At 38.0% G+C, this 18816-nt stretch overlaps 1 protein-coding gene across 3 annotated transcripts in view; it reads left to right on the forward strand.

Annotated features, from left to right (window-relative positions):
- Positions 1-18816, forward strand: part of LOC136866132 (SWI/SNF-related matrix-associated actin-dependent regulator of chromatin subfamily E member 1) — a 221649-nt gene that overhangs the window by 13788 nt on the left and 189045 nt on the right. For 2 of the 3 annotated variants that reach the window (XM_067142826.2, XM_067142828.2), the window contains exon 2: positions 15801-15881. In XM_067142826.2, the coding sequence (XP_066998927.2) occupies positions 15818-15881 (64 nt within the window). In that variant the 5' untranslated portion in view covers positions 15801-15817. The remainder of the gene's footprint in view (positions 1-15800; positions 15882-18816) is intronic. The other variant, XM_067142827.2, reaches the window with a different exon arrangement.

Genomic DNA, 18816 nt, shown 5'->3' on the forward strand with positions numbered 1-18816 from the left:
ACTTCAGTCCAAATCTCAACTTGAATGACATTTCCGAAAAGCCCAGAATTTTATTTGATTCTCTTATTTCAGTTCTCAGCAGTGTTAAACTCCCTAAAAATAGCTCCTTTTTTTTTTCAAGATTATATGTCGCACATTATCACGTTATCCTTCCCTACCACGCCCACCGACTCCGCCCTCTCCATCACCCCTCCTCTCCCCCTTCCTGACCCACCCCTTTTCCTCCCTTAACGATGTTCTACGCTTCTAGCAAACTCTAGCACTTGCTCCTTGCCACTCTCCACACATATATCAGGCTGTTTGAGGTGAGTCTCCTACTTAACTTTATAGTGTTTTGCCCTATTTCCAATATCTCATTTTAACTCTTAACTTTCTTTTCATACTTCAGGTTCCAAATTGGATCGAGAACTTTCTGGCAATATATACAATTTCTCTTTGCCTGCAGTATGATCCACTTCTTTGAGTACCTCATAAATGATGGCTTCTTTTTATGAGTTGATGTTACAAGCCACCAACAAACTTACTTACGTTACTTTATTATCAATACTCTGTGGAAGGATTGCATCCTACGTCAGTTTTTGGATGTCCATGTTTTATTTTCACCTAGTTTAGCAGTGCTACGCTTGAGACTTTTTAACCACTCCAAAGTGATCAAGTCTTTAAACATTTGTTAATATCTTCACTTTCATTTTATACTTTGACCATCAAGCACATAACTTCTTTATATTCTTTTAAGCATTGTATTTCTACTTCATCCTATTAATGTCCCTTATTACTAAGGGTCTATTATATGTAGGCTACTACATACTTGTATATCTTTGTTCATACAACCTGTTTCAGCTGATGATGATGTCCATAGACACCAAAACCGGTACTAAATAAAAAGTGTTGTGTTGTGTTAACAAGATATTATGTATTGAAAAAAAGGTGGATCGATCAAATTTCCCTCCATTGTATGTTATCTCCTTTCAATACGAACCAGATATTAAGTTTTTAATGTTGAATGAATTTCAACAGTTCTTTAGTATGCTTCTTGTTTGGTCCTTTTATCAGTTCCTTTGCAAGCCTGAATCTTGGAGTATTTTTCCAGTTTTCCATTTGTTTCTTTTGAACACATTTTCCTATATAGTGCTGGGCTTGTCCATAGGAAGTCCCGTATACAGGTTCTGGGCCTACAAAATATGTTTCTGCCCCTTTCGTGGCCAGTTTATCTGCCTTTTTATTTCCTTCTATACCTGCATGCCCTGGTACCCACCCATATTATTTTGACAGTGTTGTACTTTGAGAGCTTCAGGAGAAGTGAGTGGCAGTACCAGACAATTTAAATATTATCCGTACTGCCTCTAGTGCCTTAATGGCTGCTTGGCTGTCCGTAAAAATGAAAATGTTCTTATTCCTATAGTTCATTTTCAGATTTTCTTCAAGACATGTTGTGATAGCTATCATTTCAGCTTGAAAGACTTTAGTGTGTCTTCCCAAGCTCATCTGGATTGATCTCTCAGGTCTTCCCCCATTGATCCCTCCTCCTGTGCCATCCACAGTCTTTGAGCCATCAGTCCACCACACCACATCTTCTTTTTCAGTATTCCATTTGTTGATATCCCAGTCTTCTCTCTTTATTATCTGGGTCTCAAACGGTTTTTCAAAGTTGTACTTTGGTATCATATGATCAGAAGGCATGTGTAAAACTTCCTCTGTTATACTCTGTTAATTTTAGATTGTCCTAGATTGGGTCCTTGTGCATTCCACTACTCTGATTGTGCCAGTCTATATGAACTCATTCTAGCCTGTCCTTTTATGAAATTTCATAGTGATGGGAGGTCTAGTAAAGTATTCAAGGTTTCTATCAGCGTAGTTCTCATAGCCCCAGTTATGGCTATGCATGCCATTCTCTGTAGGCTATCCAGTCTACTACTGACTTTTCCTTGGTTTACTTTCTGCCACCAGATGATTGCAGCATAGGCCATCATCAGTCTAATGATCATTTTACTGAACCCTTGAACTTACCATTCCATCGTTGGTCGGCCACAGCTGCTGCAGTAGAGCAATATCGAACTCTTAAATTTTGGGGTCGTAGCGGGAATATTTCGGTCACGATCTTAACCAAACGATAGGGTTCAGAAGAGAGCCTAACTACTTGAATTGAGGAGCAAATATGTGCTTACTAACTTTTATTGAATCAATTAACTGCACAAAAAAAAAAAAAAAAAAAATCATTTATATAAAATCCTTGATCAAGAAAAAATTTAATTATTTAATGTTTCAAACGCAGTCACATTGCATGGCGTTAGTTTTATTGATTACAGTATCGAAGAATCTTCTTTGGAGAAAAGTAGAAATATCACGGATTAGTGGACGGCGAAACTGAAAAGTGTAAAGAAAACCTGAAAATCGGGCACCTATTGATCCAAACGATAACTGAGAATTAATCCACACGATCCGTGGAAAATCTGACCTTCAACAAATAGAGTTCCAGATTTACCCTTAATTAAGGTTATCCACCAGTCAAATACCCTGTTGGATATGGAAACACCCGCCGAATGGACCCTTAATCGAACCAAATTGACTATCAGTTGCTTTGGATAGGTTGCGAAATATTACTGGAAAGCATAGTGTTCACTACAAGTTAACAGCAGCATTCACAATTGAAAATAAAATTCTACCATGTATTGTCATCTCGTGACACCCTTAAGTTATAAAATAATCCCGATGCTGAAACGTGCATCACCCAAACAGCTGTTCAGAAGGAACCAACAACAACACGATCCGAGAGGACCTTACGTTAGGTCGTTCTGAAGGAACAAAACTGTGAAATGCAGGAAACACTTATTCATCACGCATTTAGAAGAAATGCCAAACACTGAAGTTAAATAAAAAAGTGGTAAATCACTTGAAAAATATTATTACAAAACCAACTTTCAGGTTATAAATGGTTACGTTATGCTTAATAAAATTACAAGTTCACATGGTAAAATAAAATAAAAATATAGGAATTCTTTCCTTTACAACAACGACTACCATTACAGATCCATCTGCTTATTGTTTGTCCCAACAGACTAACTACAAAGTTATTGATCGACCACAATCAACTATTATATAATAAAAGAATGACGAAAGTTGAAAATAAAATATATTCCCGGCTGACAAATCGAACCCGCATTTGTAACTCAAGTCTCACATAAATAAGTGTCAACACGCACACTATCAAAGCAATCGGGCGTCAGAACGACAAAACAGTTAAGTCCGTAACTAAAATAAAATACTGAAGTTCAGTGAACTCAAACGCATAGCAAACTTCAATAATATTCAATCACCGTTAGCTCAGTACCCAGTATTGGACAACCCTCATGTTCAGGCCTCTAATGGTTCCATAATCTTAAGTAAACACCTTCCAGCTGGTAAGGACTGTGCGCAAAACATGGCCTCAATATTACTTAGCTAACACTCTTCGCATTGCATACACTACTGCAGACACTACCATCACTCAAGTCACTTCGCAAAAACACCTAGTCTAAGACTTGAGTATATACAGCCAACACCCTAAACCTATCGTCGAGCCTACCTAATGTATACACACCCTAACACTAACCTCTATGTACACACACACATCTTCCGAAACCTATCGTTGAGCGTAAACTGGTACGTCTTTATCATCAGTATACTCCTAGGATAACATGATGTCCTAAATCTATTGTCGAGCGGAAACTGGGTTGTCTACGCTTCCTCTAGCATGTCAGGCGAAATCGTAACTTCGAACACACTCTTTGATATTTTAGCTGTAAACCTTGTCGAAACTAATAGCACACAATGAAACAAATCTTGCCACAGAATGAACGCAAGTCTGGAAATGCAACTAAGTCCCTATCTTGTTAATAAAACTTGAAATTGAAAATAAATAACGCGTAGCAAGCAATCCATAATTCAAACACGATCTCGACATACACAATGAAGTTTGGAAAAATAATAATGACTTTCAGCACACGTCTAACAACACGTGAATATTGCCAAAACAGTAATCATCACCATCAAAAAAGTCCACAATAATTCTAGGGTGAGGCCCACAAATCGCCTACCATCTCACTACTCCAAATATCCATATCCATAACTATCCAGTGAAGCGAAATTCAATGAATCTACACAGCCAAACTATTGCTTTAAGAACATCCAATATCTCATCCCACAATGTTTCCGATTTAATTATAAATTATCATCTTGTAATATATGAAATTTACTTTGTGGAAATTTGTTACAACAGTCATATAACACCTACCATGTATTCCAAATGCTCTTCTATCCTTGAGGTCGTATAATATAATATTCATTATACTGACTTTACGTAAAGTCGTCACTGAGACTTAACTGCCAAGAGCTACAATCTTCAACAGAAATTGTTTTTCACTGGGGATCTTAACTTGAAATCATAATGTGCGTCAGAGAGCACTCACTTCGAACTAACCTTTGCCCGGTCAGCTGTTCCGGATTGTTAGCGGAATATACTACAGCCTGCCTCAGAAATATCACATTTAATATATAGCCTGTCTCAAAAATCCATCCTCATCGCCTCTCATGGCGGCATTACACATGAAATACAGGCTTCCTCTGCCTTCAACATCTATACAACTCTTATCTCAACATATCATTCCGGCACAATCCATTTCTTCTGTTTCAAGACTTTTCAAACCTCAATCCTCTCGTGACAAACAACTTTTATAAAAATCCTTTTTCATTTATTTTTACTACAACTTTCGGGCCTCAGGAATACAATAACAAACCCTGATTTCCTATATCACCGACATACATGATGTCACAAAATTTAACTTCCCACGAATAAATAGAACTTTATCAGACTTCACTAGATTTCGAGATGAACGCAAATTTTACTGAACATATCTGTTAAATACACTTTTAACATAGAAATTTTTATCACGCAGTAATAATAATAATAATAATTATTATTATTATTACTATTATTATTTCAACAAAAAAATTCTGAACTCATATGATATTCGAAATTAAGACATTCACCACGACTACATGATCGTTATCACCTTCCTAATTTTACTCAATTTGAACAATATCTCAAAGAATATTAACACATTATTTAAACTTTGCATTTTATACTTTCTCGACGTGAATTTTACAGCCCTGAAGAGTTTCACACGACGACCAGAAATGTAATACATTCGCTTGATCATTATTAAATATAAATTCGACGCACGCACTGAAGATTTTTTGGGACAAACAAATTCTAACTACAGCATTGATAAAAATATAGTTGCAGACCTGTAATCATAGTAGTCATCCTGGATTCTGGCTGCATTTAGCCAGCTGGCCTCGTGCCTAACCTTCCATGGCTACATTTGGCATCATCTTATATATATAACTTAAGTTATACAGATTTTTACACTAGGTGTCGATTAACACCGCAAATACCACACTTTCTTTGCGTTTAACTTGCGATGAGCACGCTTCTCAAATGGCGACTGCCACATTTTTCCCAGGACCCTGCTCTCGTTCACACTACTGCTGGCCAGGTGTTCTAAACAGATAAGACAATCAGACCTCACTGGTAGCCTCCAGACTTCCCTTTTACAAATATCAAACACATATGCACTTGTAATACGGAGAGAAACTCAGCTACGTATTTTAACCAAATATCTAAACCTTCACAGTTATCATCGGCAGCAGTTCAGGAAAATTTCTATCACCTTCCATTTAATATTCTATTTGATCACTGACACGAATATACTGGTATAACAAAGTACTTTGAGAACAAAACCCCGCACTTTCTTGCAGACAAGCGACATGGGTTTCACCGTTCAAACCATCAGACAGAATGTGTAAAATAGGCAGAGGGAGGTTTCTTTTATACCCTCTGGGAGGGACACCACCCTCTCCACGAGGCTCACTTATGCATTCTGCTAATTCCACATCCACTGGACCAATTCTCTTGAGATTTATTCCATAACTTCGGACAGACTTATAATTCATTATGGTGTTAATTTAATATTTTTCCCATACTTGCAACAGGCGAAATGAATTATTTCTGCCCTGGAGTTTCGAGCTTTTCTTCATGAAAATGACCTCGCCACGTGTCGCCAATCTGCGAGCAGGACGCAAACGTTTCTCCAGGCTTAACTGCATTTATATTTACCCTGGGGATTCTATCTTCACATATGGTTTATAAATAATTTACATCCTTTATTCCTGGATTTACCATGTCGCCAATATCTCTCGTTATGGAGGATTTTTTCGAAATTGGTAGATTATTCATTACTCAAGGTCCACTGAAGTGTTCCGGCATTTGACGAGCTCGCGGCTCGCTTGTCATGAAGAGTTCGTTCCCACGAGACAGTGAGGCTCTTGAAATAAAAACATGGCTACTCTCAAAAAGTTGTTTGTAGCTGTAATAAATATTTGGATTTTTTTTTCATCGTAGAATTATGGGTTCAATATATATCCACATTACCATTGATGGTCTTGGACCCCATGTCTTCCTGACAGCTCTTTTATATGTATACAACAAGTTCTTGGCCCTGGTTATGTTCCTTTCTATATGTAGATTCCTGGTTAGATTTTTATCTAACACTACACCTAGGTGCAGTACCTGTTCTATATATATATATATATATCTTGCCCAAGGAGATTCAGTGATCTCTTTCCCTATAATTTTCTCCTTGTAAAATGGATCAGAGTTATCTTGTTCAGGTTGACTAATAGTTGTTCTTCCCGACACCAGTTCTCCACAAAGTTAAGTGATCTTTGCATGAGGTCCTGGATAGCTCTCATCACTTACCTCGTACCACAATCGCTAGGTCATCTGCGTATCCTTGTGTATAAACACCTTGTTCGTTGAGCATTGCTATGATTTTGTTCACCACAAGGTTCCACAGCAGAGGAGAAAGAACTCCTCCCTGAGCACAGCCTCGGGTGACCCTAACCGTCATTGTTTTTTCAAACAGGGTTGCTTTTATCTTCCTTCCATCTAATATGGGTTTAATCCATTTGACGACAGTTTTACTCACCTTGCTCTTTTCCCATGCTTTGATCATAGTCATAGGTTGTATTGCTGAAGGCTCCTCCTATATTTAGAAATGATGCCAGTGCAATTTCTTTATATTCTAGGCTTCCCTCTAGTTTACGAACCAACTGGTAGAGTGCTACTTCAGTGGATCTGCCAGGTCTATATGCATACTGATTTCCTTGTAAGTTTGAGTTCAGTTCCACCGTTCTTCTGATATATTCAGAATTTTCTCCATTGCTTTCAGCATGGAGGAGGTTAAACATAATGGTCTGTATGCTTTGGCTTGGGCATAATTTGCCCTTCCGGGCTTAGGTATGAATACTGCCTTAGCTTCAGACCATGATTTCGGCACGTACCCTAAATATAATGTATACAAGAAAATATTTATTATTTTGCCACCTGTCTGTCTGTTAGGTCATCAGCCCAGAGGCTGGTTGGATCCTCAAATAGCACCACCAAAGGTTATGCAGTTATCAGGAAACCACAAAAACCAATGGCAGCACCAAAATGAGGCGTACTAGACAAGACGAGGAGTGAGGTAGTTTGCCATTGCTTTCCTCACTGGGTCAGAAAGTGCTATTGCAGTATGACTGACCCTGCCTATTTAGTACAATACAGAATGTTTAACATATGAGTTAAAACATTCTTAAAATATGAGACATGTTTTGCCTCTTATGATTCATGGTCTTAATTTGTTGAGTCAACCATGTGAGTTTGCCAAAATGATAATGGGCTGTCACTAGCTGCGTTGATGTGATTTTGATGCGAAGAGGGTGATAATATTCATTGCTTCAAATTAAATGTTTTGTAATTGAGCTGATATCTTGGAAAATAATGTTGAATAGTTGTTGCTGTTGTTTTCTTCTTTCGGATGACAATTTTTTTAACGTTGATTCTGACACTTATATGTTGAAGAATATTGTAGTGGTTTAATGGTTGAATTGGGGCTGTTGAATTGTTTCGATTCTTGTTAGTGGTTGGGTCTTTGGTGGTGTTGACTTATTGTTTGAAAGGTTATTGGGAAACTAGTGGTCGCTGACAAAGCTAGTGTCCCAATAACCTCTCACTATATTTTCATTCTGTATTATATTGAATAGGTGGCAAAATAATAAATATTTTCTTGTATACCTTATATTGCCCCCCTTTTACCCTGGCTAAACCCAGTCGGTGAGCGAGAGATCCCGAGGGGGAACGTTCGTTCACCGGCTGACCTTATTTTTGAGACATTTAAAAAGGATAGTTTTGACAACCAAGCAAAAGAATAAATTAAAACAACATTTGTGACATTTATTATATATAAGCACTCATAAAACAAACAAAATATTCTTGCTGATACATTAATACTTTCACAAAGTTGATTTTTCTTTCAAACAGACTGTACAAAATCAAATTTATCTTCATCTGTGTAGGCAAAAGGTTATGCTCTGAAAAAACTATAAATTAAAATTAGGCCTACACTGGCTTCAAATTTGGAAATTAAATGCTGCGCCTTCCCTAACTCGTTCTAATATTTACATAATAATGGCAAAATTACTTTCTCCTACTTTCTCAGTATAACAGAATAAATTCAAAATTTCCAATTATCCACGTGGTAATTATATGATTGACACCTCTCTTAACGATCCTTTATGCCATTTTATCAAATCGCACGATCATGTTAACATATATTAATCTGTTCTGATCATTTAATTATGAATTAGTTATTAATCATTATCTCCTTGAGTTACTTATTAAATATTCAAACTACATTGATCACTGAGTATTAAACCTAATTAGCCTATTTTAACTGTTCATTATTTCAAATCTTTGCCTTTAAACTAAATGTACTTTTTCATCTGAATTAAATTCAAAAAGAGAAGAAACATAAATCTTGTCATTACGTTACCATAACTTAAATAATAATTCACTAAACACTCCACAGAACCAATAAATCGACAAAAGACAATGCCGAAATAATCTGGATCACTGTGGTGAACACATGACCAGATTAAAACACAATATTCACAATTGACATCAGAAAATATTGCTAACTACCACATTCTCACAATACATTCACACTATGGTTACACGAAAATTTATGTACATTATTTGCAGTCGAATCCTGGGCATATTTTTATCATTGCATGATTTTTATTCTGGGTCAGGTCAGTGAAATCGCATGGATGAACAGAGGTTAATTAAACACACTCGACTTTGCATGTGGTATGTAATTGAGGTAGAGTATCACTTTTACAGAGTGAATTATTCACGTACGACAACGATTACTCGTAAGTTAAGAGTATTATTCAAAGAACTGATAAAAAACAATAATCACTACCAGCAGATGGGTCATCTTAAATCACCAGCACGTGGTCGGTAAAGCCTCAATTAATTATTTTTATTCTTACATATAAGAAATGTGCCCAAAACGTGCTCAAATTTCCACTAACATGCTGTGTTCTCAAGACACAAGCTTAAACACATTATAATCTTGTCCAACAGGATTACCAATATTCCAGGCAAATTCATAAATAGAGCACATTAAGTAATTTATTCTAAAAAAATAGTCCATCACTTTTTATGGCTTACGACCATTAAATGAATGTTTAACCCAATCTTGTAGTTTAAAATTATTATTATTTTTATCGATTACATCTATCAGCAATCTCGAAATTAACTTGATAGCAGATGACACAATTCTAAAGAATTGTCAGACTATGCACAGATGAAACTCAATTAAACTCTAATCACTAGAACCACATTTAATTCCATCTCACAATACCTCAAAATATCACAATCACAATCAACATATGCTGTAGCAGTATCTGCTTGATGTACCCCGCAGCGGTAAGATTACCACGTCATATAGATGTTGATTCCCATAGGGAACCTAAAATATTTGTCCTGAATGAGTAAATTTATAATACCAGTATAAATGGTCCGTTATTGGACATTATAAATTTTCCAGCTAACTCATTTCTGGTTGCCAGCATTTCACCCCCATGTGCTGAGTTGGGCTTATCAGTTGGTACCTAGCACACCCTCCAAGACGCATGGCTAGTGCATACCGTGGAGCCTACTGTGTAGGCTACTTGGAGCCACCGGCAGTGCCAATGATTATGTCAATAACGGACCATTTATTGATATTATAAATTTACTCATTCAGGCCAGTTATTTCAAGTTCCCTATAGGAATCAACATCTAAATCATCTTAAGGCCAAGCAGACATCAGTTTTTGGTAATGAGTGCACTGATGAGCCCAGCTTAACACACGGGGATGAAACGCTAGCAGCCAGAAATGAGTTAGGTGGAAAATTTATGATGTCCAATAACGGACCATTTATATTGGTATTATAAGATTACCATGGACGACAGCAAGGTCCTTAAGGCCATCAGTATTGATGCCACCCCGCACCATCACAGAACCTTGTCCGAATCGGTCGCCTTTCTGGACAACATTTGGGCATGTACTGCTCACCACAGCATCTCCATACATGTTGGCGTCCATCACGCTGTGTCAGAGAAAATCTGGACTCGTCTGTGAACAACACAGGTCTCCATGGGCGAAAATGCCAGCTGACGTGGATACAGCCAGACAGAAGGCGAGCTGCGCAATGTTGCTGCGTTAAACAGGGCACTCGAAGAGGACGTCTGGGTCGTAAGGACACTTCTCTTAACCTGTTTCTTACTGTCTGGTCAGACACCGTGACTCCAGTGATTCTCCTGAGGTCGTGTTGCAGTTCTCTGGCAGTTGCTGAATGACACCGCATCGCACAGATATCGGTCATCCTGTGGGGGTTGACATGCGTCCACGATCTTATTCAACCCTCCTTGTGAACTGGCCTCTCTCACTGTAGCGATTCCGCGAGCGGTGGATAACTGACGGAGAGACATTGAGATTCACAGCAACACGACGAAAAGTCCATCATTCCTGGATCAAAGTGACGGCCCTTGCGACTTTAACCTCATTAAGATGTCTCAAGGGATGTGCTGGTTGACGTACAAGTGCTCAAATTACCTCAGTAGTCTCTGTACCTCACGACGACACACAGATGCACTTCGTTTTGAGGGGCCCCCTTACATTTTAATGCATGGCTATGCCTACGGATGGAGTACAACTTCAGTTTGAATACCCTGAGTAGCTAAGGTCTTGCGGTATGCTGTTCAACCATTGGAACCTCATCTACCAAATTAACATACTCATACCAGACGTTACAAAACATGTTCCCCTAATTTTCTTAGACTGTGTATTATCGTTCCCAGTACGCATAGTTATTCATCATTATTATTACTGGTATTATTATTATTATTATTATTATTATTATTATTATTATTATTATTATTATTATTATTATTATTATTAGAAATGTGTATTACTAAGTTGAGTATACACTGACTTAGGAAATGTCATGGGATAGTCACCTAATAGCGTGTGGGGCCTCCTCTGGCCCTGCGAACTGCAGTGAGAAGCCGTGGAAGTGAGTCAACAAGTCCCTGATAGTCCTTTGGACGCAGCTTACACCAAATCATTTGCAGAGCGGCCACCAATGCTGGTCTGTTTGTGGGTGCAGGATCCATGGCACGGAGCCTGCGTTCCAGGACATCCCAGATATGCTCGATAGGGTTCATATCGGAACTCCTGGGTGGTCATGGCGTCGTGGGAGCGATGTGGCAGCGCGTTATCGTCTTGAAACACCACAGAACCGTCTGGGCACTGGTAGGCCAAAAATGGGCGTACATGGTCTCCGATCAGCTCAACTTACCACGTACCATTCAAAGTCTCTTCCAGAACAACTAGGGGGCCATTCCATATCAGGAAAATGCACCCCAGATCACAACAGAGACACCAGCGCCCTGGACCACACCTTCGAGGCAGGCGGGATCCATCGCTTCATGTGGTCTGTGCCATACACGGTGCCTCCCATCGGCATGCTGCAGTTGAAATTGTGATTCGTCCGACCATATCACGTTACGCCATTGTTCCAGTGTACATCCGTGGTGACTGGCGACAAATGCGCGTCGTCGTGCCCGATGACGTTGGGTTAACAGTGGCACCCATGTGCGGTGCCGGCTCCCATACCCGATAGAACCCATGTTCCTACGGATTGTCCACTGGGAAACGTGTCTAGCACAGCCTGTGTTGAATTAAGCCATGATTTGTTGCACGGTTGCCCGTCTGTCACTATTGACAATCCGTCTCGGATGTCGCCGGTCACGGTCATCGAGGGTGGCTGGACGACCGGTCGTTCGTCTGTTATGGACGGTGACACCCGCATTCAACCATTCACGATACACCCTGGGCACGGTTGATGGTGTGAAGCCGAATTCCCGAACCACTTCCGAAACTCACTTCCCATCCTTCGGGCACCGACCACCATACCTCGTTCGAACGGTATCAGCTCACGACGACGTTCCATGTTACACCTGTCACATGCACAGCCACTGCTCACAAGGTCTCCTATACAACTGCCGCTGGCACAGGGGGCGTATGCTGCGCAGACAACACACCTGCTGCGCATCAGTGCTCCGCTATCCCTTGACATTTGCTCAGTCGTTGTACATGGTATAGAGTCTAACACTAAGTAGGGCAGGTTATTTTATCACAATTGCCAACTTTTATCGATTTAGGCAGGAGGCTCCCGATTTACGACAGTGTTTCCTGCTTCCCGATTGTTCTATTATTTCTCCCGATTTTTTTTTTTTTTTTTTACTTCAAAGATTTGTTTTCTAATTTCGCCATTTCAGCTTTGTACGCCAGTGGCTGGAAATTCTTCGCTCATTGACTGCTTTCAAATGAAATATGAACATTTATTAATACGAGAAATGCGCACGAAGGTGCAATTTTTATTGTTACCTTACATCACGACGCGTATATCGATTGTCAATCTCCCGTTCTCGTATGCTATGTTCATGTTCACATCTGTCTAGTCGATTGTAGAGACTAGTCGCTAGATTTGGAGTTTGTTTTAGTAACTTAGTGACAGAATTTCAAAGATAGTGACTAGTGACTTTTCTAGAGATTTTACGAGCCATTTGGAGATGCAATATATTAATCTATGCATTTGTTAAGTGATGGGATCTAAGTGTGTAATTAATTCACATGTATGGAGCATGAGTACATACTATTTTTGGAAGGCTTAGATAAGAGACGGATCATCTCACTCTCATACTTCCTGTGAAGGAATAGATATGTGTAATTTTTAGCCTTGTAGCGTTGTATAGCAACAGTCTGTTTTTTGGGACAATAAGTGTTATATACCTTTATACTCCTGAATTGCCCAAAACATATAGAATAAGCAGTTTTGAACAATTGTATCTCCTGATTTTTCCTGATTTTCATATTAAAATCTCCTGATTTTTGGTGTTGTGAAGTTGATAGGTATGTTTTATTATTTATTGTTATGCCAAGTGAATTGGTCTCGCGGTTAGGGGCATGCAGCTGTGAGCTTGCATTCGGGAGATAGTGGTGTCGAACCCCACTGTCGGCAGCCCTGAAGATGGTTTTCCGTGGTTTCCTATTTTCACTCCAGGCAAAGGCTGTACCTTAATTAAGGCCATGGCCCCTTCTCACTCCTAGACCTTTCCTGTCCCATTGTCGCCATAAGACCTAACTGTGTTCGTGCGACGTGAAGCAACTTGAAAAAAATGTCTTTCTTTGGCCAAACCTTCATTTTTTGAAAGTGACTGATCCCTTCCATTTTTTACACTCTAATATGAATAGAGGATTTTTGCCCAGTTGTACTTTCTCTTAAAACAATAATGACTGCCACCACCACACTCCACAGCCCCGGTGTTACATGATTACGAATGAACAGTAGAACACTGAAAGTAAAAAATACTCTGTTATGTCTTGTTCATGATAATAACACTAAAATAGTTCAGTTTTTCAGTTGATGTTTCTTTTTTCTTTCTTTCTTTCTTTCTTTCTTTCTTTCTTTCTTTCTTTATTTATTTCTATCTTTCTTTCTTTACCTCACACTACAGGACTTAATGTCCCAATTACAGTGACTACTCCGATATATAAACTACGATTAACATGACAGTACTTATATCTAAACTCTCTTCTAATTTTCTCTCATCTAATCACCTATAATACAGTAATAAAAATATGGAAGTATTTTTTCTAAAAACTAAAGAGCCTTATATTAATATAGTAAAAAAAACCTCAAAGTAAAAAGACACGAAAGTAAGGCAATCCACGTAATGAGTAATATTATAGAACTTCTCCTTACAATACATAGTCTTAGATTTTCCGTATTTCTAAGACTTCATTCAGTTGCGTGATCTGTTACAAACTTGTGCATTGGCAGAGTGAAATCAAGGACATTATTTTTTTGAATGGCACTGTTGAATATTCTACAGAGCCTGTTGACTGGCGAGTTATCATTGGCACACTTCCTGTGTGGTTTTTTTTTTTTTTTTTTAAATGTTGTGGTATTTCTGGAATTGAAGTACCTGTCCGATATTATTGCCGAGTGATATAGATGTTGATTCCCATAGGGAATCTGAAATATTTGTTCCGAATGAGTAAATTTATAATACCAATATAAATGGTCCATTATTGGACATTATAAATTTTCCAGCTAACTCATTCCTGGTTGCCAGCGTTTTGCCCTCGTGTGCTAGGCTGGTATTATTGCCGGGCCCGCGGTGTAGGGATAGCAGGTCTGCATGTGACCCTGAGGCCCTGGGTTTGATTCCCGGCCAAGTCAGATTTTTACCTGCACCTGAGGGCTGTTTCGAGTTCCACTCGGCCTACGTGATTTGAATTGAGGAGCTATCTGATAATGAGATAGCGGCCCCGCTCTAGAAGGCCAAGAATAATGGCTGAGAGGATTCGTCGTGCTGACCACACTACACCTCATCATCTGCAGGCCTTCCGGCTGAGCAGCAGTCACTTGGTAGGTCAAGGCCCTTCAGGGCTGTAGTGCCTTGGGGTTAGGTTAGGTCCGATGTTTTTGTTAATACCGTGAAAGGAATAAATTGAAATTTTATCGTATTCATTTTTTAATTGGTATTCCCCTCCTGGCTACTTATTCCTGCCATCAGGTTGATGAATATTTCTGGGGAGAACACTGATTTAGACTCGTGGTGCAATACTGGAATTAACATACAGAGATAGTAAACATTTGGATACACTCCTAGATTTATCTTCTCTTGAGATAATTTAAAACTGAGCTGGATAGCTGCAGTCGCTTAAGTGCGCCCAGTATCCAGTATTCGGGAGATAGTGGGTTCAAACCCTACTGTCGGCTGCCCTGAAGATGGTTTTCCGTGGTTTCCCATTTTCACACCGGGCAAAGGCTGGGGCTGTACCTTAATTAAGGCCACGGCCATTTCCTTCCCATTCCTAGCCCTTTCCTGTCCCATTGTCGCCATAACACCTATCTGTGTCGGTGCGACGTAAAGCAACTTGCAAAAAGAAAGGTTAATTTAAAGCATAAAAAGGCTGCAAAGAAAATTGACTCATGGATGTGGCAAAAACTTGCCATATGCAACATTTGTTCAGTTATTTCCTCAATGGATGATGGAAATACAGGAGCCTATTCCCCTACCAATTCTTTCAGGAATCAAAGTCGTAAGGGCCTGTATCTTTGATCGTTAATAGCATCCTTGCACCTCATTTGTAGTCATCACTACCATGCATGAAATAAATTGAAAAACACCTTTATCCTCATAAATGTTCTGTCTTTTACTTTCTGTTTAATTTAAAGTATTACAAAATTATAATTTAAACAAGTTTTGCGTTTCTGTTGCTACAATTTCATTATATATGTGGACTATCTGCGTGTTTCAGCCAGCTGTTAATTCAAGATGGCTTTACCGCCTAATTACAAACAGATTGCTGTCGCATCTCCTGCACCGGTATCTGGAAACCGTGAGTATTGTTATACAGTTCCTTTGTCCCTGGAGTAAATCTCATCTTCAACAGTTTGGTAGGTATTTCATCACCTGTCATTACTAGCATCTTCACAGTTTCTTTCTCTGTTTGTAGTTTCCTGTAACGTTCTTGGAATTAACATGCTGTTAATTTTCTAGATATCAACTGGAGAGATTTTACCTCCAAAATGCTGTTGAGAATTTTTAGCTTTTTTAGTACATTCAAAGGAGGCTTGGATGTATTGTAGAACATTATTTATTTGAGTATTTCACAGTTTTCTTATATAGTGCATTTATTACCTATAACTCAAGTTATATTATGCAAAATATATAGGCCTATTAAATTGTGTAGAAAATTTTTATTATCAGATCTACATTTAAGTTTTGAACATATTTCTTTTCTTAGCAATCACTTTTATTTTATTTTTATTTTCACTTTAATGTCTACAGATACATCTTTTTGACTCTGCACAAATGTAGTACAGTATATAAATTGAGGCAATTTAGACAGTTGCATAATTCCTTTTGGTAGTCGCATAAAGCAGAAAACATCCCATACAAATTTAAACATACAACAATGCAAGAACTAATTAGTGGCACCTGTTTTTTGCAAATCACAAAATGTTTGTGAATTTTGGCTCAGAACGCAAAACTACACTGACTAGCAAAATTAATGGATTACTTGAATTTCCAAAGGAAAAAAGCATGTTAAATTGTGAAACATTTCTTTTATTGTTTACATTGATTATTTTCATCAAAATAATTATCCAATTGATGTTAACTGTCTGTTATTGCTACACCTAGTTAAACAAATCTTTCAAAATTTAACATGCTTTTGCCTTTGAGAATTCAAGTGATCCATTAATTTTGACGGTCGGTGTATTTACCTTTAAGCAAAATCACTGAAGAATTGACTAAACTATGTGGAATCACTCTTTGCTTTAAGTCTCTCCTGTAATAAAGGAAATTCTCATTCTACAAGAACATGTTTAACCATACACAGTGTTTAGGGATGTAGTTGGTAGGGTCAGTCAGGGTAAATATGAGACATTTTTTACAACTTTGTTCATAAATTACAAACTACAACAGTGACAATTATGCAAATAATCATAATAAATTGTGAGTGGTGTTACAAAAAACACTGGAAACAACAGATTATTATATATTAATTAACTTTTGAAAAATAAATATAAATGTGCGTCTCATTTTTAATCCGCAAAAGGAGGAATTCTGAGACAACCCAGGGAACAAGTGAGACAATATTGTAGCAGACTGTAAAATCATGTTGGGGAGTTAATAGGGTAATTGTGAGACAGTTTAGGGTCAAAGGAAGACAGAAAAAAATCTGGGTATAATAGTTTGCAACACTTTCTTCAGTTTTATTATAGGAACAAAATGGCCATGTTTCGATAACACAAAATTTAGATACATTTTTATACATTTTCCTGACAAAAATTACATAGTATAGATTGTTGACATTATACCATCTAATTAAATGGTACCTGAGCTTTATGTCTGAATCTCTGTTACATTTTAATGATACTAAATAAATACATAATGCCCTTTGTAATCAGAATGGTGAAAAATCGAGACATTTCACTTGGTTAAAAAATGTGTTAACAGAAACTGTAGGAGTTTTTTTTTTTTTTAATCAACTGTTTCCGGGAATGCAAATGTAATGCCTCTATCTTTCCCTGTTATTACTGGAACAAGCAATTTCGTGAGTAATTTTGACTTTTCCACAACGGATATGTCATTTTCGTTAAGCCTAATGCAGTTTTGTTATTGTCCACACAATTGAGACACATAATTTGCATGTCTCCACCTTCCAGAACTTTTTTAACAGTGGCAACATATTTATATTGAAAAGAATGCCACTTTCCACAACTTTCAACTTTCAAAAAGTACAAGTACAAAGTCACCCGGATTTACTTCATCTGCCAGGGTCCTTTCCACAGTATCTGTGTCGAGTAGACCAACTTCATCAAGACTGTCACCGCTACCTTGCCAATCTTCATCTTTGCTTGAAGCTGAATCAGAAGAATCAACTTTTGCTCTTGTCTTAGATGAATTAGATGGAGGTTTTACAACTGGAACTGTTGCCTTGCAAATACCAGTACCCTTTCTATTCTTCTTATGAACTGGTTTCTGTTTTTCCCTCGCAAGCTGAGAATACTCTTCAGATGTTATCACCTCTGCTGTTGGGTCCACTCTTTTTCACTTGATCATGGTTTTGTCAGTGCGTTTGATTTTTGAAAGTAGGATAAGTATTTAGGTACAGAAACAAGTGTACCAAGTGTCTCATTTTCCCCCTAGAAGTGTCTCACTTTTACCCTCATGATGTCTCATATTTACCCCCTTTTTTCAAAAATGAATTTTCTTCTCAAATCAAAAACATAAAATTGTGTTTTCAAGCTGAAAAAGATTCTCTCTTACACTACCAAATAAAACCACAAACACTTTCCTGGATTTTTGGATTGAGCCAGAATAACAAAATAAAAAGTGCAACACATGAAATTCTTTTGGTTAGAAAAAACACCACTCAGGAAAAACTTGTCTACTGGTAGATATATAGTTCCAAGACTTTTCAATTATTTTATCATAATGGATATAAGACTAATATATAACATCATTCATGCAGTGTTGAGATCATTAATCAGAGCAGAGAAATTTGAGTGTCTCATTTTTTCCCTTTTTTTGGTCTGTCTCATAATTACCCTGACTGACCCTAGTTCATGTGCAGCAGGTCAAGATATTGATGTGATTGCCATTCTTCCCTTAGATCAGAATATGGGCATTTTGTAGAAGCTGCAGTGAAGGCTGTATGAATCTGTCAGTAATGTTGATAGTAATATGTCATTTTCAATGTATTGTAAGATTGTATCTGACAGGAAAACCGCTCTGACTCTCAGTAATATGCAGCTCATTGTATC

Source organism: Anabrus simplex, chromosome 3, assembly GCF_040414725.1.
Source record: "Anabrus simplex isolate iqAnaSimp1 chromosome 3, ASM4041472v1, whole genome shotgun sequence".
Classification (NCBI taxonomy): Eukaryota; Metazoa; Arthropoda; class Insecta; order Orthoptera; family Tettigoniidae; genus Anabrus; species Anabrus simplex.